The sequence below is a fragment of the Sciurus carolinensis genome, chromosome 16, assembly GCF_902686445.1.
Source record: "Sciurus carolinensis chromosome 16, mSciCar1.2, whole genome shotgun sequence".
In the NCBI taxonomy this organism is placed as follows: Eukaryota; Metazoa; Chordata; class Mammalia; order Rodentia; family Sciuridae; genus Sciurus; species Sciurus carolinensis.
In genome coordinates, this window is record NC_062228.1 from 3,894,706 (window position 1) to 3,922,260 (window position 27,555).

The 27,555-nt window shown below is 54.6% G+C and overlaps 2 protein-coding genes across 11 annotated transcripts; one reads left to right on the forward strand and one right to left on the reverse strand.

Annotated features, from left to right (window-relative positions):
* The first annotated feature begins 684 nt into the window (after positions 1 to 684).
* Positions 685 to 9,283, forward strand: Taf1c (TATA-box binding protein associated factor, RNA polymerase I subunit C). 6 transcript variants are annotated; one of them, XM_047529707.1, is made up of 15 exons: positions 685 to 830; positions 2,236 to 2,374; positions 3,331 to 3,412; positions 3,568 to 3,665; positions 3,739 to 3,828; positions 3,914 to 3,987; positions 4,512 to 4,750; positions 4,885 to 5,001; positions 5,079 to 5,196; positions 5,275 to 5,346; positions 5,442 to 5,616; positions 5,721 to 5,864; positions 6,402 to 6,576; positions 6,659 to 6,796; positions 6,875 to 9,281. In XM_047529707.1, the coding sequence occupies exons 2-15, from the start codon at positions 2,237 to 2,239 to the stop codon at positions 7,765 to 7,767; spliced, it is 2,553 nt and encodes an 850-aa protein (XP_047385663.1). In that variant the 5' UTR covers positions 685 to 830; position 2,236; the 3' UTR covers positions 7,768 to 9,281. The 6 variants fall into 6 exon arrangements, with proteins under 6 accessions (XP_047385663.1, XP_047385664.1, XP_047385665.1 ...); XM_047529708.1 differs by having other exon boundaries at positions 5,481 to 5,616; positions 6,875 to 9,279; XM_047529709.1 differs by lacking the exons at positions 685 to 830; positions 3,568 to 3,665 and having other exon boundaries at positions 3,682 to 3,828; positions 6,875 to 9,283.
* On the reverse strand, positions 8,339 to 27,522 carry Dnaaf1 (dynein axonemal assembly factor 1). Of its 5 annotated transcripts, none has more exons than XM_047529717.1 (12): positions 27,296 to 27,522; positions 25,218 to 25,353; positions 24,658 to 24,749; positions 21,626 to 21,847; positions 21,340 to 21,506; positions 18,295 to 18,416; positions 15,557 to 15,711; positions 13,766 to 14,005; positions 11,710 to 11,819; positions 10,240 to 10,299; positions 9,117 to 9,474; positions 8,339 to 8,642 (listed from the first exon to the last, which is right to left on the reverse strand). In XM_047529717.1, exons 1-12 carry the CDS (start codon positions 27,417 to 27,419, stop codon positions 8,557 to 8,559), a joined length of 1,872 nt encoding a protein of 623 aa, XP_047385673.1. In that variant the 5' UTR covers positions 27,420 to 27,522; the 3' UTR covers positions 8,339 to 8,556. The 5 variants fall into 5 exon arrangements, with proteins under 5 accessions (XP_047385673.1, XP_047385670.1, XP_047385671.1 ...); XM_047529714.1 differs by having other exon boundaries at positions 10,237 to 10,299; XM_047529715.1 differs by having other exon boundaries at positions 21,626 to 21,850.
* Positions 27,523 to 27,555: the final 33 nt, after the last annotated feature.

Consider the following 27,555-nt stretch of genomic DNA (forward strand, 5'->3'; position numbering starts at 1 on the left):
CCAAGGACCTCCCAGATAGAAACCATATAGATGAAGTTGAGAATCTTCAAGTCGAGCCTTTAAAGTCATGTTTCTCAAACTGTGGTACCTGGACCAGCAACATCAGCCTCACCTTGAGAACTTATTGCATTCCAGACTTACTGAATCAACACAGTTTTCACTGGCGCTGCAAGTGACTCTGATGCACGTTTACGTTAGAAAACTACTAAGCCAGGGAGATGGTCAGATTTGTGATTGGACACTGATTTTTAAAGCGTGGCCCTCAAACAGCATCGGCATCACTTGGGAACCTTCCAGGCTTCAGACGCTCACGTTTGAGAACCGCGGCCTGAAGCGCCCCCTGCCGGGCTGCCCCTGGCACAGCGTCGCCCACTCCCGGGGCTTTTGCCCCTCCATTTGTAAAGCCAGCGCGTCGGGTACCCACTGACAGTACAGTGCCTGGGTGAGTGGGTGCTCCGTGTTTGTGGATCACGTTAACCCTCACAACCCGCTGTGCGATAGAAAGCTGGCGAAGTCAGGGGGGATTCCGAAGTCAGCCCGGCCGCCGGCGCGCGGGCTGCGGGTTTAATTCAACCGCCCACGCGCCGCCTCCACGCGCATCTCCCCTCCGCCCGGGAGGCGGCGCTCGAGGGCGCGCGCGAGGTCCGGCGGGGGCGGGACTTCCTGCCTCAGGGAGCACTTCCGGCCGGTCGGAAAGCTGGGGGCTGCTGTGCCCGGGCGGTTCCTCTGCGGTCTGCGGCGTGGGGCCGTTTTCGCGCTCGCTCGTGGCGCCACAGCCCGGCGGGCGTCGCGCGGGTCGCCTTCCCAGACAGGCACCCCAGGCCGGCCGCGTAAGTGCGCGCAGCCGCGTTTCGGGCCCGGGGCTCCGCTCCGGTGCACGCAGCCTGGGCTCGCCTGGAGCGCACGTGCTGTGCCCGCCGATTGCCGTCCCGCGCGGGCTGCAGGGGGCCTTCCGCGGGCGCTGCTCGCGCTTCCGAGTCGCGCAGCGGCTTCCTAGACGTCCAGCCTCAGTGCGGGGGCTGGAGGACTTCGCAGGAGCAGGGGGAGGGCCGGGGCCTCCTCCCTAGTGGAGAGGCCCTGTGGGGAAGCAGCGTGGTGAGAGGCTGAGAAGGTGCCAGGTCTGCCGGCACCTTCCTGGCGTGGCTTCCCGCGTATCGGGAATGGTGCTGTCGGTCCCTCAGGCTGTTCTTCACAAGGACTCCCTCGTCACCTCCCTGTGCGTTCCACCGGCTCACCTGTCCCCCCCCGCTCCGTAGGGAAAGGAAACCGGTAGCAGCAGCCATGCCCCTAGGACTCAGTGAGTCAGGTACTGCCCTGCTCTCAAGAGAGCTCCCAGCTGGCCACGGAGAGGGACACAGGGCTATGCTGCAGTGAGGCCTGAGGAGCAGGATCCATTCCTGAGATCACCGCAGCAGTGCGAGGGTCCGTGGGTGTCCAGAGCTACAGAGTAAGCTGATAACACGGGCAGGGCTTCCGCAGGGAAAGAGTTATGCCTATTCAGACTGTTGCTAGTGTTTGCTTTTGGATGCTTTTCCCTCCTCCTTGGTTTCCTGAATTCCACAGCAGGGGCAGTAGGAGAATAACACACTTAGTCCTGTGTCTAACATGCTGGCACTTAGTGCTGCTGTTTTGGTAATAAAAGAGGAATGGAGGGGCTGCCGGTACTTACAGAGGACTGTGGTGATCAGATCCCCTTGATGTACACTTATTTTTATCCAACCCAGTGCATTTTCTGAGACGCATCATGCTTGGTGGTGGGAAGAGATTAATGACACTCAGTCCCTGGTTTGGGAGGCGCTGGAGCTTAGTCTGGGGAGTATGGTCTACGGATGTCTATTACAGTGCATCAGGGCCATGGCGGAAGCAGATTCCTCACCACCTGCCTGCCTACATCCCCCTTCATGCTCCTTCTCCGAATTTTCGGTTCTCACTGTCCTGCCCCAGGGCTTTCGCACCTGCCAGTTGTTGTACCTGCAGCCTCTTCCCAGGTGTGTACCTGGCTGTCTTCCCAGGTTCCATGTGTGCTCCTCAGGAGGTTTTCCCTGCTGACCATCACTGAGGTCGCACCTTGCCTGTCACCACCCCCTTCCTCGTGGAAGGCAGGTGGTTTTCCTGTGGCCTCTCCCATCTGCTTCCTCAAAGAAAGCAACTTCTTTGGGGCACTTTTGCTCTCCCCAGGAACCCAGGAAACCCTTTCTGGAGAAGGCAGTATGACATGAAGTGCTTGTTTTTCAGGATGGACTTCCCCAGCTCCCTCTGTCCCTCGTTGTTTACGGCTGGCCCCCTTGGTACAAGCGATGCCCCTGACCTGTCCTTCATGTGCAGCTGGAGAGATGCCCTGACACTGCCAGAGTCCCAGCCCCAGGATGCCAAGGTGAGACTGGAAGTAGGGTGCTGATGGCTGTGGGCGGGCCCCTTCCTTGGCCCTCTCGTTGGTATTCACACCCACTGACACAGGTCGAGTGGGGTGGCACCAACACAGGCCTGCTAAGACCAGGCAGGACACCCTCCTCTGGGGTGATGGGTTTACTCAGCAGGAGCCATTGGCCCCCTTTCTCTGCTCTCCTCCCTCCAAACTTTGATTCTTTTTTGTGTCAGACAGCCAGTGGAGCTGGGGTTGTGGCTCAGTGGTAGCGCACTCGCTTAGCACGCATCAGGCCCTGGGTTCAATCCTCAGCACCACGTAAAAATAAAATAAAGGTATTGTGTCCACCTACAACTAAAACCTAAAACATATAATAAAAACAAAACAAAATAAAAAAAAAAACCCGCCCTGACGGCCGGGGCTTTTCTGAAGCCTTAGAAGCCCCGCATGACTAGGTCAGACCCTCCCCGCCCTCACGGGACTGAGGCTGGGTGAAAAGAGCCTCAGACAGGAGGACCACGCTGTCGTCACAGCTCCGAGCAAAACCAAAGGGGTGCTGGACGGGGTGGGCAGCTCTCCCCGGACTTCCGCTGGTGCCTCAGGAAGGACGTGCCAGGCAGAGGCAAGAAGATGAGCAAAGAGAGACAGTGAGGTGGGGACAGCCCAGCAGCAGAGATGGAGTGGCCTGCCAGGCTTCCAGAGTGAGTGCCTGAGTAGTGGCACAGGGGACTCCCTTGAGAGCCAGTGCCAGTGGAGATTAGAGCCTGGGGACAGTCCCAGCTCTTCCCTGTGCTGACTCTCACCGAGGGCACGTGACAGTCGCCCTGTGCCTCAGTTGCCACATCGGGAAAATGGCGACACTCGTGCCACCTTTGTGGGTGGTGGTGGAGACTGAGTTGAGACGCACTGGCACAGTGCTGGCCCGAGGTGCACCCTCAGGTGCCACTGTGGTGTGTCCCCTCCAGGATGCCGTACTGCACTTGGCCACGAACCTGCTGTGGGAGCCTGTGGTGCCTGGGCCCCTGCCTCTGCTGCCTCCTGCTCCTGGTAAGGGGTCCTCTCCTCTGGGCTGTCCCTCCAGTCACTGCTCAGCTCCACCTCTTTGTGCCTAGGCCTTCCCTGCCCCGCCGATGGTCTCCCTCTCTGGGGCTGGGCCCCCTTGGTGCCTTCCCAGTCCTTTCCCTACCCGACTCTTCCCTCAGATCCCTGGGACCCTGGTGTGACTGCCCAGGACCTCCTTTTCCGAGGAGGTTACCACTACCGGAGACAGCCCCAGGTGGTGCTGGATGTTACTGAGCAGGTGCGTGGTGCCCCAGCAGGTAGAGCTTCATGGCCTGGGGCTGTGCATCGTGACCTGGCCCCTCCTTCCCCAGCTCAGCCGGTTCCTGTGGGATCATGGGGACATAGCCTTTGCACCACTGGGGAAGCTGATGCTGGAAAATTTCAAACTGGAGGGCGCCCGCGTGAGTAACCCCCTCCAGCCTGGGGAGGGCGCCCTACCCCACCTCGCTCTGAATCCCAAGTAAGCTTACAGGCCTTTCCATGCAGAGCCGCTCCAAGAAGATGACAGTGGTCAGCGTGAAGAGGCTGCTGCAGGACCTTGGTGGACACCAGCCCTGGGGGCAAGTGGCTAGTGAGAAAGCATGATGGGTAGGCCTGTCTGGTGATGGGCATGTGAAGGGAGTGGTTCCCTCGCAGTTCTTCCCCTGCCCCAGGGAGTGCTCCAGCTCCAGCTAGCCTGAGGAAAGGGGGTTCAGGTCCACGGGCCTCGGGCACGGCTGCGTCCAGGTGCCGAGTGGATAGGGCTGGCCTCTGTGTTGTCCCACCTGCGCCCCTCTGCCTGGCTTACTTCTAGAAAGACTGTTTTCAAGTGGCAGTATGATGGCTTATGAATCCAAAGAGTCAGTGTCCTTCCTGAGGCACCAGAGGACTTTGGTGACTTGGCCGGGTCTCACGCCCACCTGTGAACCAGTCACTGTGTGGGACAGTGAAGTACTCACGCAGGTCAGGCCACGTGACTGCACCTCAGTCATGGGAACAGCGTGGGTGGTTTCCCAAAGAAAAATTCTAGGTGGAACTGTGTGCTCTGCCTGGAGTCCCCGGTCCTCCCCCACTCGGCCCCATCATGATCCTCTGCTGTCCCCAGGTGTCCCTGGGCATGCATCAGCCATCGGCAGCGCCGCTTCTCCATCCTCGGGGGCCCAGTGCTGAACAGGTCGGTTTCCAGCCTCCTGGGCAAGCTGCTGCATGAGGAGCTGACCCTGCGCTGGGAGCGGCTACTCCTGGACGAGGCCTTCACCGGGGGCGCCTTGGCCTGGGTGCCTGGAAGGACAGCGCGGGTGGGCCAGATGGTCTACCCTGCAGGAGGTGCCCTGGACAAGCTGTGTATCCTTTTTGCTGGGTGGGAGATCCCAGCCACCCCTGCCCCTGTGGTGAAGGATGTGTGGTCTCGGACAAGGTTGAGGAGCTGGTGGGATTGCGGTGACCAGAGCTCATGCTGATCCTTAGCCAAGACTCAGGTTTCCAGGAGGTCAGTCTGACGTCAGGTGGCAATCCTCGGGTCCTTGGGGACCCTGGGTGCATCCAGCTACAGGGACCTGTCCGGCAGGTGGTGACCTGCACTGTCCAGGGAGAAAGTAAGGCCTTTGGGCACCTCCCTCCCTTTCTGAGCCACTGCTCAAGCCCGAACCTGACCTCTCCGTCCCCCCCCCAGCTCTGCTGGCCGTCCGCTCCGACTACCACTGTGCCGTGTGGAAGGTCAGTAAGCAGGAACCACCGACGCCCCTGCAGGTGCTGCAGGTCGAGAAGGGGGCCACGGGGATCAGTCTCAGGTGAGGGCGAGTTGGCTATTGGCAGGATGAGCCTGGGGGAAAGGCCGGGTCCCTGACGTTCATACACTGTGCCCACAGCCCTCACCTGCCCGGGGAGCTGGCCATCTGTAGCCGTTCTGGAGCCGTCTGTCTGTGGACCCCTGAGGACGGGTAATGCCTTCCCCATGTGACACTCCTCCCAGCAAGCAGACCCACGGCCACCACTCCCTAGTCAGCGTGGTCTGACCCAAGGCCTGCTCCACCAGACCCCCAGACACCCTCCCACAGCTTGCCATCTCCCCAAGGCTGCAGCAGGTCTACAAGGACTCCGAGACGCTTGTGTTCCGGGACCCTTCTCCCTGGCGCTGGGCCGACTTCACTGCCCACCCTCGGGTGCTAACTGTGGGTGACCGCACTGGGGTGAAGATAGTGGACACTCAGGTATGGGGGACCGAGTCGGAGACTCCCCAGTGGCTTAAGAAGCAGCGGGGGAGGCTGGTGTTCCTCCCTGGACCTGGAGGAAGCTGACCCACTCTGCTCCCCAGGGCCCACCAGGCTGCGGACTGCTGCTTTTCCGTGGGGGAGCAGAGGCCTCCTGTCAGAAAGGAGAACGTGTCCTGGTCACCCAGTACCTGGGGCAGGCCAACTCTGGCTGCCTTCCTCCCACCCTCCATCTCGTCTGTACCCAGGTGAGTAGCCCCCAGCCTCGTGCCATGTTTCAGTGTTCCCTAGAGCCCTGTCCACCCAGAGTCACGGAACCCGAGGACCGAGTCTGGCCTAGACAGCCTGCACACGTGGCAGGTGGGGACAGCCTCATGGTCCTGGCACGTCCAAGGGAGGAGTGGCGTGGGGCCAGGGCAGAGGTCTGAGGCTGCCTGAAGACCTGCCCTCTGCCTGCCTGTCCCCTCACCCAGGACTCCAGGGTCAGCTGTGTCTAGCACAGATTCAGGTCAGAAGGCCAGGTGGGCTTCTGAGGGGACTGGGCCTCTCCTGAGAAGGGCCTGCCCGTTGTGCCATCGTTCTGTCCAGGGAGACTGGCGACAGCACTGCTCGTTCAGGAACTTCAGGGCTGGCAGGCAAACTCAAGGGGCTCCTGAGGGCTGCTCAGAGCGTGCTGCTGGCCCTGGGGGTTTGCACGCATCCGAGAGCCAGCTGGGCCTGGACAGGGCCCCCGACCACCGCCTCCAGGTGTCGGCCGTCACCACCTCCGCTCCCTCTGCCCGCAGCTCTCGCTCTACCTGATGGACGAGCGCCTGCCCCTGGTGCCGGTGCTGAAGTGGGACCACGGCCTCCCTTCCCCGCCCCTGCTGACCCGCCTGCTGCCTCCACCCGGCCCTGGCTGCCCGCAACCCTTGCTCCTGGGAGGCCAGGGGGGGCAGCTGCAGCTGCTGCACCTCACAGGTGAGGCCTGGAGGGGTGGGAGGGGTTGGGAAGATGCACGGGGCTGGGGGCTGGGGGCCTCAGCTGTCTGTGCCTCCTCCAGGAGCGGGGTCCTCCACACCCCGGCTGGCAGGACCCCCCCAGTCTCTTCCCTCCAGGACCAGTTCTCTCTCCGCATTTCCCCTCCTGGAACCCAAGAGCCAGGGGCAGTTGCAGGAGCGTCTCAAAGCTCCAACCATAGGTGCGCTGGGTGGGCAACTGGCTTGGGGGCAGTGGAGATTCCTGCCAGGGCTGGAAGGTCATGGTCCTCCTCCTGCAGGTCTGGCCGCCACTGTCACACACTGTGCTTCTGTGCCAGTCCTGTTGGTCTTCCAACTCTCCGAGGCTGGAGACGTCTTCTTCCAGCCCTTCCGCCTCCACCGAGACCCCGAGCCTCCTGGTGACCCCAGGCCCACCTGCCCTGCACCTGAGGCCACAGCATCCCCCCAGGACCCAACTCCCAAGCCTCCCACACCCTCCTGGACTTCCCAGGCCATCACCCGCTGCAGCCGCTGGCTGGAGGCCCTGCTGGAGGTGCCCCCTGCTCCTGCTGTGTGGGTTGCACCCACCTTCTCCCACCGCCGCCTGGTAGGCCGCATGGAGCCACAAAAAGATGAAGGGAGAGTGCCACAGGGCCTCCGGGCAGCCATGGCCGAAGAGCGGCTCCTGCAGCGGAGGGACCTGGGCTCACCACCCAGGGCAGAGCCGCCCCCTGCACCCGAGTCAGGCCCACAGGATGAGCTCACTGAGCGTTTGGGGGCTGCCTGGGAAGGCCAGGGGGCTGCTTGGTGGGAGAAGCGGCAGGGCAGGACCTCTGGGCCTGAGGGACGGGCCAGGCGGCCCAAACGCCGGAGCCAGCTCTCTAACACGTTCTCCTCACTCACCAGCGGCTTGGACCTCCCAGATGCCAGCAGCCCCCCTCGCAGCCCAAACCAGACATCCTCAGAGGCCAGGCCTCACCCCACAGGGACCCCGCACTCCCAGGAGCTGAGCCAGGAGCTGTGGCCCCAAGGCATCCCCTCAGAGCGGCGGCAAACCCTCCGCAGCTACATGGCCAAGCTCCCACTTCCAAAGGACACCCCAGGACATAGCCCAACACCCGCCTCCCAGCAGCACACACCTGCCCTGACTGGCTCACGGCCCCACAGGAAGAAGCCACGAATGGGTTTCTGAGGCACAGGCGAGGCTTCTCCCTGCACCCGGGTCAGCTGCACCTCCACGGCCGGGAGCTTCCCGCTCCTGAAGGGCCTGTGGCCGGGGGAGACCCAGTGCTGAAGTAGAACCAGGTTGAAGGAGTGGGTGACCAAGCAGCCCACAGATCCTTCCGGAGGCCCAAGGGAGGGAGCTGGCAGTCCCGTCCTGAGTACCAGCAGGCTGTCAGAGACCGGCTTGTCTCCTTGTTTCCCGTTTCCATGGAAAGGGCAGCAGCACCCTTCCTCTTGTGTGGCGGGGTGGGGCGAGGCTGCTGTGGGGGAGGCTTTGTGAGCAGCCTCCCTGGGAGGTGCCTTGGTTACAAGCTCAGGGACTGAATAAACCCGTCCACTGAACACTGCCGCGTGGATGGTGCTCCCCTGGGTGGCTCCTGATGTGACGCCAAAGCCCTGCTCCCTGTGCTGTGGGAAACCCAGTGGACAGTGTGGCACCAGGCTCTGGCCCTGCCTCTCGTCACACTTGGGAGGGTCTTTGTTTCTGGTGAACCAAAAGGAATCGCCTGTAACTTGCAAATACCAGTCGCCTCTGGATTTGCACAGATGCTAAAACATTTATTATGCAAACTAGACCCTTGTAATCACGCAATTCATACCACAGGTAACAGGAGAAATGACCATTGCATGCTCGAGGCATGGTGTGGAGGCCAGGAGCCCGTGTCACGGCGGGGCCCCACGGTAGCACTTGGGTGGAGGGCTGACCGTGCCTGCTCCCAGTCCCCGGGAGTCTGATGGTAGAGGGGCCGCCTTGGATTTAGTCCAAACCAAATTCAATGTCCTCCCGGCCTGTCCCCCCACTGGACTCCTCGGTCTGTGCTTCATTCTTCCCAGTCCAGTCTGCTTTAGAGAGAAGGCCAGCAGGGGTTGGAATGGAGCCCGCCCCTCCTCCCTGGGCCCCACACTCCCGCCGAGGCCTCCTTCCCCAGTCCCTGCGGCAGGCACACCTTCACGCCAGCCCAGACCTGCCCATCCAAGCCAGCTCCACAGCCCCTCCAAACGCCTTGCTCAGGAAAGGTGGGATGGGGTCCTTGGCCTCCCAGCCCTGCAGAACCCCCACTGCTAAGCCCTGCATGCCCACAGGGCCTGGTGACAGGTGGCACATAAGGTCACCACCCAAGAATGGGGGGCCTAACCAGTTGGCGCCCACCAGCAGAAGCTTCAGTCAAACAGGGATGTGATCCACAGAGGCCTCCTGGTCTGTCCTCTTGGCCCTTTCCAGGAACCTGGGATTCCTAGGGTGAGCTCCCTGGGCCCACCCAGCATGGGCTCTACATTCCCCACAGAGCTCTGGCCCCTGTGACCCAGGGACCTTACCTGGTGGGAGGGCTGCAGGGAGATGGTTGTCCCCACTGTTGCTGGGAGGAGTAGGTGCAGCATCTCTGCAGGAGAGCACAGGGGGTTGGACCGAGGACTCAGGGTCGTGCATCTCCTGAATGAGCACCCGTGGGGCCTTGATGTCTTGACTTGGGATTCCTGAGTCCCTTGTCGCTTCTTCCTTAAATATGTTTGCAAAAGGCACCTCAGCCTTTTCTGAGGCATCCTCAGAGACTGCAAATACACGTGGCAGGGCGTCTGTGGGCCTGCACTCCAGCCCTGGAGACACGTCGTCCAGGTCAGGGTTGCTGTCGTCGCCCAAGCTCGAGATGACCTCGACCTTGAGAGAGCACCTTCCCTATTGAGAGAAGGGTGTCTCAACACCTGCTTCCACGCTCGTCACTCCACAGTGAAGTGGCAGGGGCGGTTGCCGTGGTGCAGGAAGACCCACGGGAACACGGAGGCCTCGGGTGGACCCTCCTGGCCAGCAGCTCCTGCCGAGTGCTGTGGCCAGTGCTCCCTCCCGTCCAGCCCTCTGCTCGGCCTGCACACTGCATTCCCACCAGGTGGCCCCTCTGTGAAAGCCTCATGCTGGCCTTGTCCACTAGTGTCCGGGACTTCACTCCTCCCGTCCGCACCCAGTGGTAACTGCAGCCGCACACTCCTGTTTCCTTTGATGGCAACGAGCTCATGCAGCATGACCTCTGATGCCTCCCGCTCCCTCAGGGTCCAGGCCTGGCACCCATGGACTCCAAATAATGCCCCAGGGAGGAGGGTGGGGCCGGTCTGGGAGAATTACCCAGGGTGCCTCATCCGCTGGCCCCCACCCCTCCCACCATCTGCTGCTGCTGTCAGGGAGGCTCATGAGGCGGGAATGCACCCAGGGACAGGAAAGTGCTCCTGGCACAATGCGGTTACCACCAACGGCGATAAAATATACCATGGCTGGTAATTAAAGAAAACTGAGCGAGAACAGCTGCTGCGTTTCCCTCACCAAGGTGACAGTATGGGTGCCCAGAGCTTCATCATGAGCACACTTCACTTTCAAAAGACAAAACGTGCCGTGTGAATGGCAAGCACAAAAGTGAAACTCGGTGTGACTGTGGAGAAGTGTACTGACAACCTTGTCCTGGTCTTCCCGAGACACGCCCGAGTCCTCCACGTCTTCCAGATCAGGTAGGTCCTGAAAAAGCCAAGGGCCACCTGTCACCTGGGAGGCACACACTCCCAGCATTCCCAACGGCAAGACAAATGCAGACAGGTGTAAATGAGGCCTTGCTTCTGACAAGCCACGTGCAGACGAGGACTGAGCGGTTCCCAGCTCCCAGGAGCAAGCCCAGACGCTCTCCAAGTCATCAGGGCCACTGCAGGTGCCGGGATCTCATCACAAAAGTCAGACTTTGCACACCACATGTTTAAAGAATGTCCACATCTTCTCAGGGGACAATGGAACCCAAGTCAAAAGTACCTCTGCAGAAATTAGTCCTTGAGCCCAGTACGGCATGCAAGCACCTCCCTGAAACTGGTGGGACTGTGTATGTGTGTGCGTGTGCATTTGTGTTTGGGATCTTCATTCACAGCAACCAGCCTGCATGTGGAGGAGGAAGCAAGTGTGTAGTTGGATGCCTGGGTTAGTGTCCCACTCCACAGTTCCTAGCTGTGTGGCTTTGGGCAAGTGGCTTAACCTCTCTATTTCTCAATTTTCTCATCTGTAAACTTGGGGTGATGATAGTGCATACCTTTTAGAGTAACTGGAAGGATTAATCAATTGAAACAAATCATGCTTTGACCCATACCGTGCATAGAGTAAGAACTAACTGGACTTGGCTACTAACGTTGTAGTTCTGCATACTGTCAGCTGTCAGATTTAGAAACTGTCCAACTTTTTTCTTATATATAGGTCCAAAAACTAGAAGCTCACTAAGAATATTGACCATGATTCATTTAACTCTTATTGAGTCATGAAATTTTGAAATTCGGGCACAAGAAGCATCACTAGGAAGTGGTCAGGGGCCGGCCAAATTAGGGGTCTCCGGCAAGCTGTGGCACCACCGTCCGTGGCTGGGGGCTTAGACACCTCCTGGCTCTTGCCCCATCAGTTCCTGGGCACGTGGCAGTGTAAGTTCCCATGGTACCCTTTCATGTCAACCGCATGGGAGGAGCTTCAGGGGGGTGACATGCCAGGTGACACACCAGCCCAAGGGGACAGTGACAAGCCAACAGGAAACAGGCTTAGTGACTAGCCAGTGACAGCAGGAGTGGCTCTCTGGGCATGAACAGGAGGAGGGAGGCCCTAACTCCAGGGCTAGCTGAACACCCTGCTTTGCAGTGTGACCCCTTTGGTGGGAACAAACAGACTCAGGGGCCTGGGCCCCGCGTCCCCAGCCTGAGTGCTGGGGCGTGCATCCCTGGTGGCAGGCTTACTGAAACCACAGTCTAGGCAGGTCTGGCTGGGGCCTGGTTCTGAGTTTCTGGCGAGGCTGCACCTGCTACCCAAGGACCACACTGAGTTGCGAGGACCCTACCTGGGCCTCACCCCTGCTTTACCAACTGTGCGACCACCCAGCTGTCCAAGGTGAAGCACTCCACGTACATCGATGAAGAACTTCTCCTGGGCCTCTGGGTTTGTGGTTTCTGAAGCTTCAGTCCCGATGAGTTCCGTCACCAGCATACCTGCAGTCTCTGCCACCTGGGAGTCTGGCTCTGGGGAAGAAGGGGTGCAGCCTTGAGCGCCGGGCTTAGTTCATGCACCGCGGTCAGACCGCCAAGTACCAGTGAAGGGAGAGGGAGAGAAAACCTCGGGTGCAAGGGGCCAACCCCTGGGCCATAGCCGCAGGAATCCACAGCCACAGCCAGGGTCACGTCCCCTAGCTGAGGAAGGACAGTGTGCTGCTGTCTTTGGGACAAGTCAGTGAGATGCAAGGACCAGCTGGGACATGATGCAGAAGGAGCAGAAGCCTGGAAAGGCAGCGCGACAGATGCACAAGACCAGGGACGCCCCAGGGGAGTAGAGCCCGTCCAGCTGTGCGGGTCAAGGACTCCCACTTAACTGCCAGCTGCCTGGACTGTGGAGCTGCATGGCCCTTCCTCCTCTGGGCCCTGCGATCCTCCTCTGCCAGGCCAGGCAAGTGACTCCTCCCAGGGGAGGGAGCATCATGCAGGGAACCTTTCTATCCTGGCCTGCCGAACCCATGTCACAGAGGGTAAGCATCGTCCCACGTGCTTAAAACAGAAATACTGCACCTTAAATGATAAAGCCTAGAAAAATCTCTGTGTGGAAAACTTTGGGAAGGATACTACCTTGTTAGGTAGGAATTTCATACAGAAGCCCAGGGATGGTCAGGTCACAATGTTTCAAAATGAGGCATGTTTCTGGGGCAGATATGTGAGCTGCACTGTCCGTCCCAGCAGAGAGGGGCCAGCCCCTGACAAGGGGCGAGGGGCCCAGGAGAGCAGATTCGGCTCCACGCTGGCCGCTCAGCGCCAGAGCGAGAGTCTCTCCTCCTGCACCTGGAGCTGGGTCTCCGCGGCTGATCTGCCACGGCCTCTCTTCCTTCCCTTCTTAGCGCTTCACCGGCTCAGAGACCCTGGGAAACCCCGGAGACCCAGCTTCAGAAGCAGCAGCCCCCCGGGACTCCTGTGGGATGGCCCGTCACCCCAGCTCTCCCCCACATGACACGGTCCCCTTGTCCTTGAGCTTCCCACATGTGTTCTGTCCCTGGGCTATGGGACAGTTCCAGACTAGTAAGTCCAAATTGAGGGGAGAGAGCTGAGGCTGGGGGGCAGGGTGGTAAGGCCGGGCGGAGTTTCGCTGACGAAGGTCTGCTCTGCCCAAGCCCCTTAGTGTGAAAGGTGGCTTATCTGGTCCTGGCACCTGCCTGTGGCCCTTGCTCCTGTGACTCTTCTCCTTGATCCTGAGAACAGGGTCACCTCTGGAACTGTTACACAGCAGGGGACCCTCCTTCTGGGCTAGACAAGCCAAACTCCCCACAAAGCCCTCAAGTCCTGCTTGGGGCTGCTGCCCACCTACCCCAGCTCTGCAGACTGGGAGCTGCCAGGGCCGGCTCATCCTGAGGGGCCCTGGGGAGTCTGGGTGGGACCGTCCTGGGCGGGACCCATGTGACATGGCCACAGCACATAAGGCTACGAGTACTCAGGCTGTGGCCAGGTGAGTTTTAGTTTTATGTTGCTGCTTTACTTTTAATTAACATCCATTGAAAATTTAAGGGGGAAGCAGGATAAAATGATGTGCCTGTTCTGGGCGGACCCCATTCCCTCGAGCCACTGAAAACTCAGCACTCCCGTCGAGATGTGCAGTGTCAGCTACACACTGGGTTCTGATGACTTAGTCCAAAAGACTATGTAGACAGTCAATATAAAGGTATCTCACTGATACCTTTATATTGATTTCAGCTGAAACCATCATGTTCCAGACATAGTGGACTAAATAGAACATATCGCTAATGGTTTCACCGCTTCCTTCCTTTGGCCTTTTTTAATGTGCCTACTGGAAAATGTGCTAGGGCCCCGCTGCACTTCGATCCAGTGCCACTGTTCTAGAAAGCGCAATGCTGCGCCTCTGCCTTCCAGAGGCAGCAGTGGAGGAGACGCTCACACCCCGCCTGCAGAGGCCGCCAGGCCCGCCTTACCTCCCCTGGCGGCTCCCAGGGGCGCCGGGGCCTGCGCAGGAAGGCTCCCTGCTTCTTCCTCCTCTTCCGTGTCCCTGTTAACCTCTGGAGGCGGCTCCTCCCCTCCACTTGTCTTCTCTGGGAACAGCTCATCCTTGGCCTCGAAGCTTTCTTCCACAAATAACTCCATCTTCTGCCGCGTTTCTCTGTCCAGAGGAGCTTCCTCCTGCCCGTCCCCGCTGTTTGCAGGTGGCTTCTCCCCTAAACAGGGACGGAAGAGGTAGACTTAGAAGCACCTGGGGGACAAAGGGGTCTGGGACCTCTGGAGCATGAGCCCCAGGGAGGTGTTGGGTGCTCTTAAGAATCATGGGGACCTTCCAAGTGCGGCTTCTGTCCTAAAGGCCCATTTTAACAATTAAAAAAAAAAAAAAACCCAAAATTGTCATGACTCTCCAACTGTGTCTAGTGCCACCGAGAGCCTACGTGGACGCTGGGGGCTGAGCCAGGGCCTTTGTAAAGCCTCGTTGCTTGCTCCTGCTCTGATATGAACTCAGAACGGAATCAGCGTTCATTCTGTGCTATTGGTTTATGACAGAATGGTGGCCCTAAAGATGCTCGCGTCTGACGCCGAAGCTGGAGCCTCCAGAGGGACATCATCCTGGGGCCCCCTGATTTTAGCCCACTCAGACTTCTGACTTGAACCCTAATAAGGACAAATTTGTGCTGGCCCCTAATTTTCTGCTGATTTGTTGTGGTGCCTTTGAATTTGTAAGAAAGACATACATTTAGCTGCCGTCTGTAGGAGAGCTAGGAGAAACTTTGGCTCTGATGTGTGGTCTTTGACCCCAGACCTTGACCCAGAGCTTCGGAGACCTTTGTGACTTTAATAGGAGGTCTTCTGTTCTGAGGAAGTGACTCTTGGTGGCTCCCAGATGGGGGCTGGTCACCAGAAAGACTGGGCTGGGAAAGTCCGGCCCCACCCACCCCTTCTCTGCAGAGGGGAGACAGATCATGCCTGTGTGGAGAGGACGCTGGGAGCCCCTGAGCTGCAGGGTTCAGGGAGCTTCTGGGTCCCTGGGGACAGGATGTCGGGGTGGTGCACTGCAGAAGCACACGCCCCTTCACGCACGCCTTGCCCTGAGCCTCCTCCACTGCTGTTCAACAGTGTCCCTATCACAGGCTTCATTAGTGCCATAAACCGGAAGGTGTGAACAGCGTTTCCAGGGTCTTTGAGCCATTGCAGCAAGCCACTGAACCCACAGATGGAGGAGGGGGGAGCCCGAAGTCATAGCTGGTAGGTCAGAAGTGCAGGTGACAAAGTTGAGACCTGCGACTGTCACCTGCACTGGGATTGTCACCTGATGTCAGTCAGTTGTTCCAGAATCTGTCCCAGCTCCAGCTCAGTGTGGGGACCAGATGAATGGTAAGACAGCCCCCTGGAGTCAGAGGGCAGGTTGTTCTGGGAAAGCCTGCTCCTTCGCATGTGCCCACTAGCTACCTCCTCTCCTACGGGTGGAGACATGTCATTTCCTCCCACTCCACAGTGTCCATAGAAGACTAATCCTTTATTTTGAAAATCTGAGACTATTTTAACAAGTTGTGTTTTAATCAATAAAAATGGTTTGAAACCACACATGATTGTTGAGTTCTGCCTGGCAGGAGGGTGAGACCCCAGCAGGCGGACCTACAGGCACATGAGTAATGGCTACAAACCCCAGAGACTAAGGTCTGAGTTGGAGGGTCCCGACTTGCCCCATCTAAATCACGCGCGGGATGCGGTGCCCTGTCCGGAGAGCATCCCTCTCTCCTGACCTTCTTTCTCTCTTCTCCTCTCCTCAGCCCGCCGCTTGATCATTGCCAAGGCCTCCAGGCTGTCTGCAATCTTCTTCTGCTCTCTGCTCTCCCACAGCTGCCTCTCCTCCTTCTCAGCTGCGTGCCCTCCCCGGGCCCAGGCCTCGGCACAAGCCCTGTGCCAGGACACAGAGCGGAAGAGAAACGGGAGGGCTGAAGTCTTGCGGGTTAAAGGTTAATTCCAAACACATACTATCTGACCCGACCTGTTCGTCTTCTTCAAAATCAAAACAAAGGGATATGAGACAAATGAGTTGAAGCTTATAGCCACACAAAAACTTGCATATGAATGTTTATGGCAATTTTATTCTAGTGGGCAAAAATTTGAAGTAGCCTCAATGTCCTTCAATAAGTGAATGGACAAGTTCTGGTACATCTGGACAACAGACTGTTACTCAAAGACAAAAAGAAATAAGTTATCAAGACACAAAAAGGCATGGAAGCAGCTTACATCCATTGCTAAATGAGCTGGGCATGGTGGCCACACCTGTGATCCCAGACACTTGGGGGGCTGAGGCAGGAGGATCACAAATTTGAGACCAGTCTTAGCAACTTTGTGAGATCCTGTCTCAAAATAAGAACTAAAAAGGACTGGGATATAGCTCAGTAGCAGAGCATCTCTGGATTCAATCCCCAGTGCTATCACACACACACACACCACTGCTAAGTGAAAGAAGTCAGTCCCCAAGGTTACCTGCTGAACAATTCCGACTCCAGTGATATTCAGAGGAGGCAAAACTGGGGACAGTGAAAGGACCAGTGGCCACCAGGGACAGGAGTGGAGAGGCAGGAGGAGCAGGTACATGGGGGGGTTCGGGCCTGACACAATGACAGGGACACAAGACGTGGCACATTTGTCCAAGCCCAGAGTACGCAACACCAGGAGGGAACCCTAAGCAAACCCTGGAGTCCAGGCGCAGCAATGTGCCCACTTGGGTTCATCAGTTGCAATGAATGCACCGACCAATCAAAATGCCCATGACAGGGCAAGCATGGGTGGGAGGGGGCACGTGGCGAGGGTGGGGCGGCATGTGGCACCTGTACTTCCCACTCAATCTCTCTGTCAACCTAAAAATGAGCAAAGAAACTGAAAAGACATTTTCCTAAAGAATTCACAGCAACTGTCGCTAAATACACAAAAGAAGACCCAGCATCCTCAGTGCCCAGGAGGTGGGCACAGAGACCTGACTGGACGCTGGCCCTACATGCAGGAGGCAGCTCAGGCAGGAGATGGGATTGCCAACCCGTGCCCCTCACCTGGGGCTCCAGTGGGCTCACCCCTCCTAGGAAGTCTAGTCCTTGGTCAGAGTCCCGCCTGTGACTCAGGTACTCACAGGGCCCCTGTGGTGGATGTCACGACCCCCAGGATAAGGTGAGGAATTGGGAGGCCCAAGGAGGAGGCTCAGAGAGGCTGGTAAGCCCACTACGGACATAGAACTGCTGGCTGCCTGCTGGCTCCTCTCATTCCAGAGAGGCCCTAGAGCCCAGGGAACTGGGTCAACCTTGAAGAACTTGCCAGAAGCAGGTTAGAGTAGAGGCTCTAACTTCTACTTGAACTATTTGTTTGATTTAAATTTGTGAGTTCAGAAACATGACACTACATTTCTTTTTAAAAGTTGTATAATTCAAAATTCAGATTGTACTTCTCCTCAAACTGCCCATATTAATATTTTGTTCTAAGTTAGAATTACTAGTGACCTAAATCACAAGGTTAATTAAAAACACAGGTAAGCTGGGAGTGATGGTGCCTGCCTATAATTCTAATGGTTTGGGAGGTTGAGGCAGGAAGATCACAAGTTCAAGGCCAGCCTCAGTAACTTAGTGAAGCCCTGAGCAACTTAGCGAGACCCCGTCTCAAAACAAAATATAAAAAGGGTTGGGGATGTAGTTCAGTGGTTAAGCACCCCTGAGTTCAATCCCTGGTACTAAAATAATAACAAACAAACAAAAACCCACAGGTAAAAGTATTGACAATAAACATAGCAGCCCAGGGCACAAGACTCCCTACATATACGGAAAAAAGAGCTCTCACAACCTAATTAGAAAACCACTTCCAACGGAGACAGGGAAGAAGGCATGAACCCACTGCTCATGGTGGGGAGTATGAATGTCCCATGAAGGTGGAGAACCACCAACTTCACCAGTCACCCAAGAACATAAATTCAAAACTGCAAATCACCATTGTCGTGCATCAAGGGCTGGGCAAAGATTGCTTTCCCATGGCTACCTCTGGGGAGGTTGTAAACTGGTATCAACTTCCTGGGAAACAAACTATTTTGCAAGAGCTTTTTAAGTGTCGCACCACATGCTTTAATTCAGGGATCGGGGCTGGGCTGCAGCTTGGTGGCGGGGGCTTGCCTAGCATGGGCAAGGCCCTGGATGCTGTCCCAGCACCACAGAAAATTTTTAAAAGATTCAGTGATAGTATTAAAATTCCATCCAAACTATAACCAAGGAGGTCTGAGCAATGAGGCAAGCAACTGGTCTACAAAGGGCATTCTTTCAAGGAATATAAGAATCCATGAATAAGTGCTCAATTCCGATTACAGGGAGTATGTCACCATTAGACCTGTCTAAGGAGTATTTAACAATCAATGAAAATGCTCAAAGACATTATATGAGAGATTTTAAAGTCTTCATCTCTGGGGCACTCAACAATTAAATATTTCAAGGCTTCCCAAAGGCTTCTCTCTTCTTACCTGTCCTTTGGGAAAACTGGTCTGTCATCCAGGTAGGTCAGGTGCTTCAGGCGAACCGTGACTGTCTTTCGATAATTAGGAATGTGCCTGATAACTGGGTTTCCCATCAAATTCAGCACGCGCTGTAAAGCAAACAAACCAAACCAAACTGAATATTTTTAAAAGATATGATTATATGTGCTGTGCCTTAAGAATACTCAGGGGCTGGGGAGATAGCTCAGTCGGTAGAGTGCTTGCCTTGTAAGCACATAGACCCTGGGTTCGAACCCCAGCACCCCCAAAAAAAAAAAAAAAAAAAAAAGAATACTCAGTTAAATCTATTTTCTTGAGCAAATCAGAAGTTCAGGCCACATCCTGGGGCACTGGTGGGTGACACCGGAAGGTTTTGTTGCTTTTGTGCCATCAGATAGGTCCAGGTCACTGAGCAGCCCGTTCTTCTACCTCCAGAGCCTAGACCTCACTGTCCATCCAGGGAAAGCATTTCCTGGGGCCCTTTCCAAGTGTGGCGATCACATCAACTTTGCTACCCAGTCTCTCACTGGAATGCACCTCGGACCGACTGATTCTCTCTGCCTTGCAGCCAGGACCTGCTCTGGGAAAACATCCACAGCAGCTGGACAAGAGGCAGCCACTGGGGGAGGCGGACGCTGCCCTGGCCCTCTGGGAGCACCGCCACCAGGGGACCCTCTCTCACAGGCTCGCAGAGGAAAGAAGACGGTCCAGCCAGGCCAGCGGGTATATCTTGCTCCGTCTTCAAACGCTCTCACCTCCCTTCAGCTGGAGCTCAGGCAATAACGGTGAAGGTGAGATGCGGGTGGACCATTTCAACATCTGTTTGCCTAAACTCATCTGACACCTTTCACATCTGGAGTGGTTCTATGTTACAAACCAGCTCCTTCAGCTGTGGCCAAACTTCATTCTTGGAGCTTCTTCACTAGCTTTGCCATATTGTCAAGGGACTTGCCCTTCATGGGTGCAGTGACAGGAGCCATAGCCAGGGACAGGCAATGAATGGGCACATCGTGGGGTGGGATGTAAAGCAATTACAAAACAGCTGTGAGGCGATGGCTTTTGTTATGGGCTGAAATGTATCCCTTCCCTCAAATTCTCTTTGCAGAGTCCTGATGCGGAACCTCAGGATGTGACTGCTTTGGAGATAAGATTATTAAAAATGCAATGAAGTTAAAATGAGGCCCTGAGGGTGGGCCCTGAGCCAACCCGACGGGCATCCTTGTAAGGAGAGACCAGGAAAGACAGCACACAGCAGAGGGAAGGCCACGTGCAGACACAGGGAGGAGTGGCCATCTGCAAGCCCAGCACAGGTGCAGAATAAAGTCAACCCTTCATCTTGGATTTCTAGTCTTTGGGATTTTGAGAAGATACATCTCTGTTGTGTAAGCCACCCTGTCTGTGTACTCATTGTGGCAGCCTGGGTGAGTCAGCCTTCTGCCTCTGCGACAAAATACCTACGGTAACAACTTGGAGGAGGGGTGGCTTGCAGGGCTCTGTTTTCGGGGGTTCGGGCAGCTGCGTGGCCCTGGGTCCTGGGTCTGTGGCAGCGCAGTGCATCAGAGGGAGTACAGGGTGCTACTCGTGGCAGGGCCTCCGGGGAGCAGAGAGAGGGCCAGGTCCCTGATCCCTCGAAACTCGCCCCCAAGGACCCGACTTCCTCTCACCAGGCCCCCTCCTAAAGGGTCTACTGTCTCCCAAGAGTACCCTCAGCTGGAACCAGTTCTTCAACACGGGGGCCTTTGGGGACATTCCAGATCCAAAGTGCAGCACACACTGAGGGGAAAGAACATTATAATACAGCTTTCTCACCATATACTGGCAGCGTAAGGCTAGTCCTAGAGTCCACTCTGCAGGTGGCCCTGAACTAGGATGTGCTTACAGTGTTTCTTTCTCTTTTTAATATCTATATTTTAGTTGTTGATGGACCTTTACTCATTTATTTCCATGCAGTGCTGAGAATCAAACTCAGTGCCTCACACATGCGAGGCAAGCGCTCCGCCACTCGGCCCCAGCCAATCCCACAGGTTTTCTCCTTCCCCCCACTTCTTGCCCTAAGCAGTCCAGTGGACTCAGTGCCTCACACATGCGAGGCAAGCGCTCCGCCACTCGGCCCCAGCCAGTCCCACAGGTTTTCTCCTTCCCCCCACTTCTTGCCCTAAGCAGTCAACAGTGGACTCCAGGGTTTTGCATGTGGGTGATCACACTCAACACAGTGCACTTGACACTTAGGCAACTGTCAAAGGCAACTGGGGCCAGGTCAAAAGGACACAGGGACCCACTGGAGGATCTCTCAAGGCTGAAGGCTGGGAAACTTGGATCCAAAAATTAAGTGAGAGCAAAGGTTAAATCACATCCAATACTACACCTACAAATCCATGAGCTGAAGAAGGAAAGGCCTTCAGTGTGACCACGAGAGATTGCAAAGGTCTCAACTGATTTTGCTGAAATTTGTTACATAAAAGGAAAGATCCAAACATTTATCCTGACCTTTTCTGTATGACTGACCCACTGCTGGTGAGTGAAAGGTCTTTGTAGAAGCATCAACGACACCATGAGGATGCAATCAGAAAGTGCGAGACTGCCAGGCAAAGAACACAATTTCTTTGGCAAATTAATGGAATGGGGGGAAAACAGGGAAGGAGAACTGTCATAGAGTAAAAGAGATCAAATAACCCAAAGATAATGTCTGAATCTGGTTTGGGTTTGAATGACCAACCACCAGAACATATTTTTGAGACAAATGGGGAATACTGAACATGGACTGGGTACTACGTGTAGCTCTCATAATATTTTAAGTATAATAGTAGTGTGGTGATTATGCTTTTCACAAGTCCCTGTCAGAGAAACACACTGAAATATCATGGGTAAAATAATATGCCACTAGGCATTTAAGTATTCCAGCTAAAAACACAAAGAGGAAAAGTGTGAAGAACCAAGAATGGGAGTCAGGAAAGGGGTGGGGAGAGGACAGGGGATCTGGCATTTAAAGAACATACAGCACTGCAGGTTGCTTTCATCCTGTTTTGTTTTTACCAAATCAGGCATGCTCTCCAGGATGCTCAGGATCTCTGGGTCCTTCAGTTTATTGTGGGAAAGGTCAAGGACGCAAAGCTTCGCACAGTCCCTCAGGTGTTGAATGTCCTCCACGGTCTCCAGGTGGTTGTGGGCCATCTGCAGTGTGTTGAGCACGGGGAGGCAGGCTGCAAGGGAGGTCAGCAGAAGTGAGCAAGGGGCATGAAACACTCCTCCCATGACAGAGTCAGAGCGTCCCAGGGGAGTGGAGGGCTTGTGAGGGAGGGGGTTGCTTGCTGATGCTTACAGAGGTTCTCGATGGTCTTGATGTAATTGTTGCTCAGGTTAAGGGCATCCAGCTTCTGCAGAGGTTCTAGGTTCTCGATTTTATGAAGTAAGTTCACTTGCAAGAAGAGGCAACGCAGCTCCGTCTGGGCCTCCAGGTTCTCGATCTTCTGGATCCCATTGCACTCCAGCCAGAGACAGCGCAGTCCCGTGTATTCCTGCAGGTTCTCGATACGGGCGAACCCTGCTGACGGGGGACGGGCTGCATTAAGCTCCTGCACACCCAGGCACCTGCCCCTTCCAAAGCCATATGTTGGCAGGTGCAAGGGTGCATGCCTGTAATCCCAGTGACTCGGGAGGCTGGGGCAGGAGGATTTCAAATTCCAAGCCAACCTCAGCAACTTAGAGAGGCCATAAGCAACTTAGTGAGACCCTGTCTCAAAATAAAAAATAAAAAACACAAAATAAAAAAGGGCTGGGGATGTGGCTCAGGGGTTAAATGCCCCTGGGTTCAATTCCTAGAACTAATAATAATAATGATAATAATGATAATAATAATAATAAATAAAAGAAAAGAAAAAGAAAAAAGTCATATGCTGGACCCCCGACCTCTGTGATGGTACTGTTGGGAGGTGGGGCTTATGAGAGGACAGGAGTCTTGGGGTCGAGCCCTCAGGAGTGGGATCAGCATCATCACAGCAGAGGCCCGGGAGAACTTCCTCACGCCTTCCACCGTGTGAGCACACTGACAGAAGCACCATCTATGAACCAGGAAGCGGCCCTCACCAGAAGACTTCAAATCTGCCAGAGCCTTGATCTTGGACTTCCAGCCTCCACAGTGGCCCTGAGGGACCGAGACATCTCCCTACGTAGCATTCAACCTCCTTCCTCTAGTACCGGCTTTCCTAGGAGGAGGACCCATCGCACTGCTAATACTACCCAATGGCTCCCTAGGTAGTTGATCAGAGTCACAGTCATTCATTTGGAGCTGGTCACACTTAGCCAAGTGGGGCCACCTTTATGAATCCTGGGGAGTTTTTCTGGCTTCCCTGAACAGAGGTGGTCTTTCTCCTAGAATTGCCAACCTGGTGGGAAGAGCCCAGTGCTTGTGGAGCCTAGTATTGCACCAGCTACCTTCCCCTCGTCGCTGCAGTGGCTGGGGTCGGGGTGAACTCACCCTGAAAATGGACCAGCACAGAGGAAGGTGGGTCAAGGAAGGAAGAGGGACGCCCGTGGAGAAGAGCTATGGGCAGGCCATTCAGTCGAGTAGCCTGGGTTCTATTTTTCAGTTTTATGAGCCCAATGTGAGATCAGGGAAACAGACATCTGTCTTCTCTCTTGCCCGCTCTCTAGCTCTGACTCTATTTCCCTCCCATCACGGGGAAAGGCGTCCTTGCCCTTCAGGCCAGTGTCCAATTCACTCCTGTTACCTTCATTCTTCCATCTCTACCACCAGCTGACAAGGGCCCCAGTGACCTCCTAATTGCCAAGTCCCATCATCAGTCCTCTAAGTCCTGACCAGTCTGAGGTCTGACCTGGTGGCCCTGCCTGCCACTTCCAGCTTCTCCTGAGGCCCTCTGGACCACTCTGCATGCCGTGGGCCATGGATCGCCACCTCCTAGCATTCACACCCTGTGTTATGGTGCACTAAGAGGGGGGGTGTGGGCACTGACACCAGTTCAGCACCACAGAAGTGATGATGTGGCACCATCCAGACCTGGGGCTTACATCCCAGGATTGTGCCCTCTTGGGGAGGCCAGCTGCTGTCCAGAGGCCCTGGGGTGAGGAATTGAGGTCTCCCTAAAAGCTAGGGAGGGCCTGAGGCTCAGAGCCAGGATGGGGTTCTGTAGCCTCAACACGGTCCTATAGACAATTGAGGCCTGGCTACCAGCTTTGCCACAACCTTCCTGGGTGACCCTGAGCAGAACCACCTACAAACCAATTCCTTGGTTCCTGGTTTCAGAAATAATGTGAGTTAACAATTTTATTTTTGAATGCATTTATTTTTTGCAGTGCTGAGTTCTAAACATGGGGGCTCACACATGCTAGGTGAGCACTGTACCGGTGGGCTACATCCCCAGCCCATGAATTTGTTTTCAGATTTGCTAAGTGTCAGGGTGATTTTTATGCCGCAGCAGATAACTAATGCAGGTGCCTCTCTCTCTCTCTGTTCTGCTACCTCTGATTCTTTCTAATTGACCTAAATTACTGGATCTTCTTCCCACCTCTTCAGTAACAGTCCCCTGGGACCTGGCCTCCCAAGTCATCTTATCCACTGCTGCACTTAGATGCTGGCTGGAGAATTTTGGGGGCGGGAGCAGAAGTGGAGTCAAGGTGACCAGTGAGGAGCCGATCCAAACAACCACAGTATTTGTGCTGCTTGGGCCCACGGTGGCCTCCCTGGCCTGGCCCCTTCTTCCCAGTGGCTTCTGCATCCCCGGACACCTGAGCCATCTTTGTCATACATATTTCTGAATCCCCAGCACTCAGTAGGGGCCCCGGCAGACAGAAGGCTCTCTGAATATTTACCAACTGAGCTGGGGCAGGGTGCCACTCCACACTCAGCACTGGCTGGAAGCCTGCACCCTCTGTGTCCCTGCTAGGAAGAGCCCTGCCCATGGACCTGAGCTCAGATTTAGGTGTGATACTGGACACCAAGCCCGAGCCCTGGGAGGCTCTGCTTACACCTCTCCCTTCTGAGAGGCAGCCTAAGATCCTCTGTCTTTGTTTTCTACACCAATCTTCAATCTTTCACAAAGTATTCCTCCCAGGCCTGAATTATTTACCATGGCTTTCTCTTTTCAAAAATCAAGTCCTTAGAAAGCACAAATGAAAGACAATTGTGTATTTCCTTTGTGCCCATACAGCCAGGGGCCCCACCTTTATGAACTCTGGTCAGTGAAGACTTCTGCTTGTTTTCATGGAAATCTGCACCAAACTCAGAGAATTCTACTTAGATACAGTCTGAGCACAACGACCATCATCCCTGCGACTAATCATCCATACCGCTAGTCTTTTTGCCTGACATGAGGCATCTCCTCTACCAGGCCTTACCTTTAAAGTGCAAATACAGAGTATCATTCAATGCTGGGGTGATGTAAAGCTTGTGTTGCTTGCAGAGTTTCTGCAGGAAATGTTTAGTCATTCTGTTAAAATGAAAAACATGGACAAGAAATTTCAATTTATCAGCTGTAAATTTTTTCCAATAGTTCTTTACTGTATCCATTCCTGCCTGTAATCCTAGGTCCTGTATGCCTGATACTTAAGTCCTCCTCCTCCTCTCCCGCCCTGCTTTGCTCCCTCCTCTTCTTTTTGGTCTGGATTCAGGGACTCATCCAATATTGTTACTTTCAGCATTCTTAAAAACTGCAACATATGTCCTAATAAAATACTTTTAACAGTGTCATCAAGACCCACAGATGTTCCCTCTCCAGGTCTGACATTGAAGTTCTACAGCATAGGATTATTAGTTGTGCCACAGAAGTAGTACCACCCTGAATCTGCTGCTCATAATTTTTAGGCACCAGGTGGGCCATTCAGTCTCCTGTATAAGGGGTAATCACACCATGCACCGTACTTGGCAGGAGTGTATTAACTGGCAGCGAACCCCATACCTGGGGCCCTGATCGTCCCTGTCCTCTCTCCGGTGTGCTAATTGACCGTCTGATGCTCCATCACCACTCTGTTTCTGCTGGTTTTGATAGGCAGTGTCAGAAATACCCATGCAGAGTTCCTTAGAGTCATTCATTTCTGCAAAAATAAAAGAGATCCAGTTGATAAAGTTCAGGAAATGTACAAAAAAAAGGTCCCCTATTTCAACTTGAATAATTGTCTTTTAGTCTAGAACACCAAAAATGTCCAAATGTACAACAATTTTTGAAACACATGTAAATATTTTGTAAATTTCACTTCTACATTGGTTCTCTATAGAAAATGTACAGGTGTGCTTAGAAATGTGTACAAAGATATTTGTTTCTGCTTTGTTTGTAACAGCCAAAATCTGTTAACAATGTAAATACCTATACAGAGGGGCTGGTTATATAAAATCTTGAGTTACTCTTCCGTCTTTGAAAGGAATGCACCAATAGCTACCTCAATCAATATCGATTATTCTCAGAAGCACAGACGGAGGGAAAAAAGCATTTCATAAAAAGCACAGGGTTCCATTTATATAAATTAAAAACATGTGCACCAATGATATGCATAGTTTAAGTACACAGGTATAAAGTAATTGATAGAAGCTGTAGAAAATTCTGGATGGGGCTGGGGTTGTGGCTCAGTGGTAAAGTGCTTGCCTAGCATGTGTGAGACCCTGGGTTTGATCCTCAGGACCACATAAAAATAAAGATATTGTGTCCACCTACAAGTAAAACAAAATATTAAAAAAATAAAATTCTGGTCAAGGAAGAAAGGGAATGGGATCAGGAAGGAGGGTGAAAAAGGAACATTGACTTCACATGTATGTCCTCATCCAAAAAAAAAAAAAAAAAAACAAAACTGCAGGTAAATATGACAATATGTTAATCATTTTCAGTTCTTGGTGGTAATAGTGGGTATTTGTTATAATGTTCTCTGTTCTTTTGTGTTTTTAAAAATTTCTCAGAAAAATTCATGAAAACAAAGAAAAATAGTGAGAATTCCTTTGGTGTAAAGAACCTGAGCACATTCAAATACACTTTCTTTTAAACAGCAATAAAAATCGGCCAGTTCAAATGCAGGTGCTGTAAGGGCTGTTGGCTGCCACTCTGTGTTCTGTTGCGTGAGGAGACTCTTACCACACTGATTTCTCACTGGGCAGAATACCCACAATGGAGGTACCAGATCAATGTATGTGGAATAGGGAATAGGTGCTCAATGTATAATTGATTGATAAAAAAGGCCTTTCATGTATTAGTGGCCTGCTATATGTCAGAAACTTTTCATTATATTTATTTCTGTGTATCCCTGTATAATTATCCCTGTTTAACTAAAGGTCAGTGATATAGGCTCTAGACCAAAGGCCACAAAGCTGGGGTACTGGCAGCTGCAATGTGAGTGACTGGGAAGCCTTGGACTGTCCAGTAAACAATACCAATTTCCTACAGCTCCTCTCACAGCATTTGCCTGGAAAGTTGGTACTCGATGCATTTGCTGACTGGGTCCAAAAAAAAGAAAGAAAGAAAAAGAAACACAATCAACTAGTTTATCTAGTTGGTAAAAGGTATCCCCTAGGGCCAAGCCTAGTGGGGTAGAGGCTAAAGACTATCTTTAAGCCCTTTCTTGGAAACTTTGGTTGAGAAACTTCAGATTCTACCCGAATGGCTACCCTGATGTCGGGTTGCCATCTGGAAGGGGAGAGAGCCTTTCACCCTGGTGACGGCAATAAGGGGATACATTCAAAACCACACTCGGGAGGGAGGAATGTGTGCTGGGTAAGGGCTTGGGCTCAGGAGTCACAATGCCATTTGAAGCAATCATTTGAAGCAGGTTGGCTTCCTCGTCTGTGTGAAACCCGGGGAGAAGCGCCTGGTGCAGAGGGCGGGTGTCCGGCTCAAGAGGGGTCGGAGCTTGGCACCTCCCTTCAACGTTGGCTGCCATTATTATTACTGTTGTCGTTATTATTGTGATTATGGCTCCCGCGGGCTGCAGACCGGGCATGTGGTGCGGGGAGCTGGCCCACTGCCCCTGGCCCTCCCTGGGCTGCGTTCGGCACCTTCCTTGCGGGCCCCTTGGCCCGCGTCCCGGTGGTCACCCGCGGACTCCTCCACGCCCGGCTCCTGCGCGCGGTCCGGCCCGGCCGCCGCGTCCTCCGCAGGCTCCGAGGCCTCGGGGTGCATGCTCACGCCTCTAACACCAACACGCTGCGGTCGGTGCCCAGCCCCGCAGAGGCCCGGCTTTCCTCCTCCGCAGACCGCTGACCCCTCGTCGTTGGCAGCCTAACGCTTCCCCGTCGCCACGGCAACCGCCGCGCAC

Bases quoted from the DNA above. Each gene is read 5' to 3' on its own strand.
- Taf1c (XM_047529707.1), top strand. From the start codon at position 2,237: ATGGACTTCCCCAGCTCCCTCTGTCCCTCGTTGTTTACGGCTGGCCCC. The intron at 3,666-3,738 runs GTGCGTGGTGCC...CTCCTTCCCCAG, and splicing joins TGCTGGATGTTACTGAGCAG to CTCAGCCGGTTCCTGTGGGA. The intron at 5,865-6,401 runs GTGAGTAGCCCC...CTCTGCCCGCAG, and splicing joins TCCATCTCGTCTGTACCCAG to CTCTCGCTCTACCTGATGGA.
- Dnaaf1 (XM_047529713.1), bottom strand. From the start codon at position 27,419: ATGCACCCCGAGGCCTCGGAGCCTGCGGAGGACGCGGCGGCCGGGCCG. The intron at 14,006-15,556 runs GTCAGGAGAGAG...GTCCCTGTTTAG, and splicing joins GAGGAGAAGAGAGAAAGAAG to GGGAGAAGCCACCTGCAAAC. The intron at 10,300-11,709 runs GTACGTGGAGTG...TGGCTTTTTCAG, and splicing joins AGGAGAAGTTCTTCATCGAT to GACCTACCTGATCTGGAAGA.